At 40.2% G+C, this 7,811-nt stretch overlaps 2 protein-coding genes across 3 annotated transcripts; both read left to right on the top strand.

Annotated features, from left to right (window-relative positions):
• The first annotated feature begins 27 nt into the window (after positions 1-27).
• Positions 28-3,102, top strand: LOC118397285 (histone H3.3A). The gene is made up of 4 exons (XM_035791896.2): positions 28-169; positions 1,222-1,365; positions 1,501-1,654; positions 2,142-3,102. Exons 2-4 carry the CDS (start codon positions 1,238-1,240, stop codon positions 2,268-2,270), a joined length of 411 nt encoding a protein of 136 aa, XP_035647789.1. The 5' UTR covers positions 28-169; positions 1,222-1,237; the 3' UTR covers positions 2,271-3,102.
• LOC118397284 (histone H3.3A) lies at positions 28-7,091 on the top strand. 2 transcript variants are annotated; one of them, XM_052467415.1, is made up of 4 exons: positions 28-169; positions 4,853-4,996; positions 5,200-5,353; positions 5,588-7,091. In XM_052467415.1, the coding sequence occupies exons 2-4, from the start codon at positions 4,869-4,871 to the stop codon at positions 5,714-5,716; spliced, it is 411 nt and encodes a 136-aa protein (XP_052323375.1). In that variant the 5' UTR covers positions 28-169; positions 4,853-4,868; the 3' UTR covers positions 5,717-7,091. The 2 variants fall into 2 exon arrangements, with proteins under 2 accessions (XP_052323375.1, XP_035647788.1); XM_035791895.2 differs by lacking the exon at positions 28-169 and adding an exon at positions 3,855-4,004.
• Positions 7,092-7,811: the final 720 nt, after the last annotated feature.

Raw genomic sequence — 7,811 nt, 5'->3', positions numbered from 1 at the left:
ATTGAATTGGTCAATTCATAATCGTGTAAAAAAGTTGGTCTCTTGTCACAGCAGATGCATTGTGGGTAACCTGCCATTTTAACCCAATATAGGACTCCATTCTGTTGTGTGAACAACGCAATAAATAAGGACACGATACGAGTTTCATATTTTTAACTGTTGTATCAAGGTAAGTGTTGCGTTTGAAATGTTTTTTTTTTTACAAATATTGTGTATTTGTACATTTGAACTTTTTTTGTTATTTAGACTATCTTTTTGCAAGTAAATCCGCAGTCATAGGGAAAAACACAACCCAGACGACCGAAAAAGCAAGCTATTATCCGCTTGTAGAAACTACAGACCAAAGCACTCCTTTCGAATTTGACACGGTTATGCACGGGTTCTGAGTAATTTTCTGAGTACAGAAGTTTTTCAGTAGATTCCTAACGATGTCTAGAACAATCCTTCAATGTGTTTTAGTTTAAAGCGACAATGTCCTCGTTTTAAATGTCGTTTTAATTGTCACCTTCTTGTTAAACACATTCGAATTTTTCCTTCACGTTAATACGTTCCTGTTACAGCAGCCATAGTCTTCAATGCGTAAGAGGCGGGGACCTACTTTGTGAAAGACGTTGCTCATTGGCGAAAATTGAAGAAAATCCCACCCCTTATATCACTAAACAAGTCCCTATTGGTAGTTGTATGAAGCCTTTACGCTGTAATTCGCTGAAGTTAATGTACATCTTTGCGGACTTGTGCCACAGACTTGACGATCACAGAGGGTTATATACAAATAATAACTTTTTTTTAAGGATGTCATAAGTTACTTTCTAAATGTAGTCCGTTACAGTTTCTATTTACTTGTCTAACAAGACTCAGTTATATTTGAATTAATTTGCCCTTAAGAGCCATTACAATACAAAATGTCCAATGCATTTGGGGTGTAATTCTAGGGGTCTGACTTGCTTAGGTGGAGCAAACTTAATCATTGAATAAAAGCTAGTTTAATTGAGTGTCATTGACAACACAGGTTTCTTAATATATTTTTTGCAAACATTTTTTTTCTAAATGTAAAACAAGTAATGGTTTAGTTTTTCAAAGTATCTGTAATCTTATTACAATATTTTTGCTGGTAGTGTAATTGGTGGTGTTTAGTAGACTAACATGTTTTTTTTTTGCTGGATTTGATAGCTATTTTGTTACTTCCATTAACATTCCTGTCTCAATTTCCCCTTTATTCAGGTAATTTGTAGGAGCCATGGCCCGTACCAAGCAGACAGCCCGTAAATCTACTGGAGGCAAAGCACCACGTAAGCAGCTGGCCACCAAAGCTGCCCGCAAGAGTGCCCCTTCTACTGGTGGGGTCAAGAAACCCCATCGCTACAGGTGACGGCGGGACAAAATGCAGTGCCTGAACATGCAGGCTTCGACCCACCTGGTGTCATGCTCTCTCCTTTAATAATTTGATGTAGATAAAGTAAAGGACCACAGTGGTGTTACTTAATTACTGTTTCCCTCCAGGCCTGGTACGGTGGCCCTACGTGAGATCCGTCGGTACCAGAAGTCCACTGAGCTGCTGATCCGCAAGCTGCCCTTCCAGCGTTTGGTGAGAGAAATTGCTCAGGACTTCAAGACTGACCTGCGTTTCCAGAGTGCAGCCATTGGAGCTCTGCAGGTCAGTGTGTTTATGATTTTTGTTCACCCACCAAATGACACTAAAGCCAGACTTATCAGAATGTGTATACTTATAGGGATACTAAGGAAATTTGGCCATGAGGCCCTCTACTTTCGCTGAGTCTAAAATGGATGCATATTTATGTCTGTGTCCAGTATAAAGAAAGTTAGTTTGCATTGCCTCACAAACCTAACTAGCAAGCCCAATGACTGCAAGTCTATGGGTATCTGCTAGCATGCTCGTAGATGCCATAGACTTTGTCATTGCGCTAATGCTAGTTAGCATTGGCATGCAAAACTACCTCTAACATCCTTCATACAGGAGACTGACAAAAATGATATCCACAAGTGCATCTGATTCATCACCAAAATATCGAGGGATCCCTTTAATGGTGGCCTACTGGCAGTACTCTCCCCAAATGTTTGAAGAAGGCATTGTCCCATACCAAGCTTATATCAACTGAATTGAACTTGTATTTTGTCTGCAGGAGGCCAGCGAGGCATACCTTGTTGGTTTGTTTGAGGACACCAACTTGTGCGCCATCCATGCCAAGCGTGTCACCATCATGCCCAAAGACATCCAACTGGCCCGTCGTATCCGTGGGGAGCGCGCTTAGATGCCTCCCTAATTTACGTGTCCTCAGGCTGTCTTTCCCTCCCTTCCCACTTTTCCTTTTAAGTAGCTTGGTTTCAGTAATGATGTGATAAAAGTAGTGTGCAGTCTTGTCCCCCTTAGTTCTCTTAGCAGAAGACTTTAGGGTACTTTGTGTATCATGTATCTGTTTTGAAGCCGATTGGAGTCACACCTTTAATGTGTGTGCAAATCGGCACGGCAAAGGGTGCATGCATGAAGCATCTTGGGCAAGCATTTTCTCCTATTGACGATGCTATTACATTATTATAACAGGCTTTTCTAATTGATAGACTTGCTTTGTTTTTTTTACATGTACCCTTTCATTTGTTTTTTTACAACTAGTGTTTCTACTGTTTACAGGATGCATTTACAAATGGTTAATCTCGTTCTGAAATTGATAAATGACATTGCTTCAAACATTGCAAAGGCCTATATGTAGCGTAATGTTTATGTATTTCTCCCATGTTTTATCCAGGTAATATTTTAGTTCCTTTCTCAGGTTGTGATACCCTTTTCTTACTGGTTTTGATTTTAGTTTTCTGTTCATTTTTTTTTAAGCAGACATTTGTAATATCCAGAATTCTCACAAAGGTGATAAACTGACGTTCCACAACTGGTTTAGTAAAGTGATTGACCTACACAAAGTACTGAGTTGCATGCTGCTGGCAATGGTATTTTACTCAATATGTACTTTAAATAGTGAGTCTTTCATATTTGGTCATTTGAAGAACTGTCATATTCATTGGGAAAAGTACCCAGTTTTACTTGTAACAATGCCTTTAATAAAAAATGACGGGTGAGTCACCAGTAAAATACTATAGTAAAAGTATTTAGTTTTAAATATACATATTTACAGATAGCAATGGGAACACTAACACTCAGACATACTTTACAAACACAGCAGTGGTGTAAAAATACTTTAAAGCAGTTTTGGGGGTATCTGTACTTTACTATGTTTGACTACATTCCTAAATGTACCTTTATCACTCTTCCCTGACACCTAAAAGTACTCGTTACATTTCAAATGCTTAGCTAGACTGGGAAAATGGTGCAATTCCCTTAACAAGAGAACATCCCTACTACCTCTTTTGTGAGTCTGCCTGATCAGAGGCAGCAGGAATGACCAGGGACGTTCTCTTGGTAAATGGGTGAATTGGATCATTTTCTTGTCATGCATTCAACATGTAATGAGTACTTTTGGGTGGCGGGGAAACTGTATGGTGTGAAAAGTACATTTTCTTTAAGAGTTGTCCAATGTAAATGGTAAAGTACAGAAACTAAAGTAGTACTTCACACCACTGATCGGAAACTAGACCTTTTTGTGACGACATTTAAGGTTAAAATTTGCCTAAGACTTGTGATTAAGGTTGTACACGGATATACAATTGCACCATTTTCTTGAGCATGGCAAATTGAAAAGCCAATACATTTCCACAATATCTGGATAAAAAAATATCGATATTAGGTAGGCTACGATGTTCGCTTATGAATTTGAGACTGATTCAGAGTACAAAATAAATATCCAAAGAACATGTGGCCGAAGTGCTACAAAACAAGAAATGTGTGTATACACTGTTGCATTATGGGAGAAATGATTGACATAGCAGCCATTTTCCCGCTGAACGTTTGTTCCCATTGTGGATACGAGGAAGAAAATACTGACACGGCCAGACAAGCTAAACATTTCTCACATCCTTTTAAACCTCTTTTGGTGTAGGTAAGTCAAACACTCGACTGCTTTTAATTTACGGTAACTTCACATTTGAAAAGTTTCAAATTGCTTCAATTCTGGTTATTTTGTTGGAAATCCATTTAATTTTCGTCGTAGAGAAAAATAACAAACCCGACTGTCGAAACCGCACAGAATTGCAGCCTTTTCTACAGCTAGTGCAGCCGGAGAAATTGTTTCAAATTATGCGCGGGTTCGCTTCGGTTGTACGCAGGCATTGGCGGTCGAACTCCGTTTCTATGCCTACATACGAGTTCTCTGGGATGTCTTCTTTAATATGTATTAGTTGTTTAATGAGATTGTCAAACAGCTGTTTCTTGAAATATCAAAGTTTTAGTGCTACTCCCTTGCTTTTCTGCCTTGGGTCTTTATCCCGGTTGCGCATCAAGCAGCCGCCATCATCACAGCTGAGTGGGCGGGGCTACCAAGAACGTCTGGGAGCTGTAGATCCCGCCTCTTCGTGACAGAACACACGCTGATTGGTCTTAGTCATATGTTTACACAATTAGATTGACTAACCAACCAATGCCGTCGTTTTCCCCGTTGATTGATTGATTGGCTCACTGTCGACTTTGATTGGCGAGATAGATTCATGTTGTAGCTTGTCCGCACTTTTTGTTCCAAATGTGTTCAATGACAATGAGTTGAACACCCAATTACTGTATAAAATACTCTTGTTTCACAGTGCTTTTCAAGTTAGTTTAAGTTTTTAATCAGCCGAGAACGGATTAATAAAAATGCAATGACTTGATTATCAGGTCTAATTGCAACAACTAAAAGTGAAAATTTTTAACCTATGGTCATTGTTATATCTCACATCTATGTATGTGGTTCAGGTAATTTGTAGGAGCCATGGCCCGTACCAAGCAGACAGCCCGTAAATCTACTGGAGGCAAAGCACCACGTAAGCAGCTGGCCACCAAAGCTGCCCGCAAGAGTGCCCCTTCTACTGGTGGGGTCAAGAAACCCCATCGCTACAGGTGAGAGAGAGTGACAGAAAGGCTGATAAGGTCTTACCAGAGCTGCCCCCTGTCCCTGAGTCACAGTACTGGCCCTTATTATGACTCCATCACCACCTGATACAAGATAGGATTTAGGCCTAAAGAGTTTGATTCTGGATTTTTGTAATGAATCCATACAGTGATGTTAGTCATGGGATTCTTCTAACTGTGTTTCCCTCCAGGCCTGGTACGGTGGCCCTGCGTGAGATCCGTCGTTACCAGAAGTCCACTGAGCTGCTGATCCGCAAGCTGCCCTTCCAGCGCTTGGTGAGAGAAATCGCCCAGGACTTCAAGACTGACCTGCGTTTCCAGAGTGCAGCCATTGGAGCCCTGCAGGTCAGTGCTACATCATCACCATTGTAGTTGCTGTCATAAACCTCATAACTCAAGTTTGAGGCAGGAGAAAAATAATTGCATTGTGTAGATTGTTTTATCACACACTGAAGAGGAATACTTGGATCATGTGCCTGAGTGTATCACATAATAGCATTTTATAGGTTGATATTGTCCACACATTTTTAAGTGTGTTGTCGTGAGCCATTTTTCATACCTGTTCTTTGTTGTCTGCAGGAGGCCAGCGAGGCTTACCTGGTTGGTCTGTTTGAGGACACCAACCTGTGCGCTATCCATGCCAAGCGTGTCACCATCATGCCCAAAGACATCCAGCTGGCCCGTCGTATCCGTGGGGAGCGCGCTTAAATGCCTCTTTAATTTACATCTCCTCTTCTCACCAGTCTGTCTTCCCCCTCCCCTACCTGCCCTCTCCTCTTATGTTGGTAGTGATTAGAGAAACAATGATTATGATAAGAATAACGTGTATAGTGGTGTTTTCTTAGTACTCTCGGCAGCAGACTATTATAGGGTACTCTTTTGTGCATGTACCTGCTTGTTGCTGGTCAGATCTCCCACCACCACACCATCAAATCAGATGTTCCATTGTCATGATGCCGTGTGGAGAGATCAGGTAAAACAGAAGACAGGGAATCTGAGACAGGTAGTGGTTACCGGAGGATGGGGTTAGGTTTTTGTCTGCAGTGGGGAGTACCTCATTCTCTGCAGGGTGCTACAACAACTGCCCCAGTCCCCTTCCTCCTTCCCAACTCTGCCAGTAAAATAAAGACTGAGCTGGTGTCTTTCATGGGAACGCATGAATGGGAGTACAGCCCCCCTCTTTGTGTGTGAGTGTGTAGATTCTGATCAGCACAGCAAATTGTATACAATTCAAAAAAATCTCTGGAGCAATGGTTTATTCTTACAATATTGATCATGATGATCATGGTTATTTACATCATTGAGCAGATGCACTTATTCAGAGTGACTAACAGTAGTGCATACATTTCCATACTTTCTCCTGACTGGTCTCCTGTGGGAATTGAACCCACAACCCTGGTGTTGCAAGCACCATGCTCTATCAACTGAGCCACATGGGACCGGTTGTCAATTTTATTTTATTTTTAAATTGCTTACGCACATGTTTCATAGTGGAAATAATATTTGTGAATGAAATGGAGATGGGGGATTCTAATTCAATTTTGTACAGAAAACAACATTGACGTAAGCTTATTTTGGCTGTCAAAGGGGATCCTTGATGGTTCATTCTCATTTAATTTCCCCTTTACCTGATTGACACTGTTTTCCCTTTGTCTTTGAATTCTCAAATTTGGTTTCAGTGATAAATAATTGGAGACAGCATTTTAAGGCTTTTTTAAACAAATAGTGAATCCAGTGATATTCTTTGTGATCGCTCCTGAGGGGCCTTGTTGTGAGGGTAATGGAGCTTGGTGGTCAATGCTCTCTTGCAAACCAAAAATAGTGTAATTGGTAAAGTGATCATTTATGTTAATGTTATGGGAGCTATAAATGGGATGGTCAGAGATATTTATACCTCCCCCTTCACTTCGCTCCAGGTTCTACATTTGTGTAATGTTTCTCAGGTTGATGTGTCACCCTTTTAACTTAAATCATTTTTATTTCTTAATTTGAATTTGAAATGTTAAGATGCTGAAATAAAACAATGTTTGTAATTTCCAGATTTCTCATATAAGGTGGTAAATGGATGTTACACACACACAGACCTGTCTTCTGTCAATTTTGTTTAGTCCATTGACTATCAATCAATTACTAACATAGATATTTGATGTTATCGCCAGAGCTGTGAAAAGCACAACTTTGACCATTATGAGTAAGGTTTGTTTGCTATGACCATCACAATCTGGTGTTCTTCTGAATGCATTAGCAATCTCAGTCCAATGTTGTTTCAAATACTGGACAAAATAGGTTTTCGTGTGTGATTATTTTTTTAATGGAATCCTTGTGAAAAGGAGTTACACCGAAAGTGTCCAGTAGTAAGTAGTCTTGTCCCATGTTTTGAGGCAGTGGAAAAACGTTTTTTTTTTTACGTGGATTGTGCTCTATATATTTTTGTATATACAAAACGACCACTAGAGGGCAGTAAAGTACCACATTTGAACAACGAGCCAACTGGACAAGTCATACTCTGAATGACGTGAAGTCCATGGATGGAGGGTATCTGTAGAGCCCTATACTAAACATTCTTTTAGGTAACTCCTCAACAATATTCAGACCGTTGGAGCTGTACTGTTTTATCTGACATATACAACTGAATCCTTACAGAAACAATCAACATCACTATCAGATATCTGTTCTCAGCTGTGGTAAGTTAGGCCTAGAGCACAGTGTCATTCTGTGTCCCTGTTTTTATGTGAAGTCTTCAGATCAGAGAGAGAACATCCTTATAGAGAATGTCCAAAAAGTGCTGTTTTTTTGTTCCGTC

This window comes from Oncorhynchus keta, chromosome 18 (assembly GCF_023373465.1).
Source record: "Oncorhynchus keta strain PuntledgeMale-10-30-2019 chromosome 18, Oket_V2, whole genome shotgun sequence".
Lineage (NCBI taxonomy): Eukaryota > Metazoa > Chordata > Actinopteri > Salmoniformes > Salmonidae > Oncorhynchus > Oncorhynchus keta.
Note: the sequence above shows the minus strand (reverse complement) of the source record. Positions and strands in the feature narration are given on the sequence as shown.

Bases quoted from the DNA above. Each gene is read 5' to 3' on its own strand.
- LOC118397285 (XM_035791896.2), top strand. From the start codon at position 1,238: ATGGCCCGTACCAAGCAGACAGCCCGTAAATCTACTGGAGGCAAAGCA. The intron at 1,366-1,500 runs GTGACGGCGGGA...GTTTCCCTCCAG, and splicing joins AAGAAACCCCATCGCTACAG to GCCTGGTACGGTGGCCCTAC. The intron at 1,655-2,141 runs GTCAGTGTGTTT...TTTTGTCTGCAG, and splicing joins CAGCCATTGGAGCTCTGCAG to GAGGCCAGCGAGGCATACCT.
- LOC118397284 (XM_052467415.1), top strand. From the start codon at position 4,869: ATGGCCCGTACCAAGCAGACAGCCCGTAAATCTACTGGAGGCAAAGCA. The intron at 4,997-5,199 runs GTGAGAGAGAGT...GTTTCCCTCCAG, and splicing joins AAGAAACCCCATCGCTACAG to GCCTGGTACGGTGGCCCTGC. The intron at 5,354-5,587 runs GTCAGTGCTACA...TGTTGTCTGCAG, and splicing joins CAGCCATTGGAGCCCTGCAG to GAGGCCAGCGAGGCTTACCT.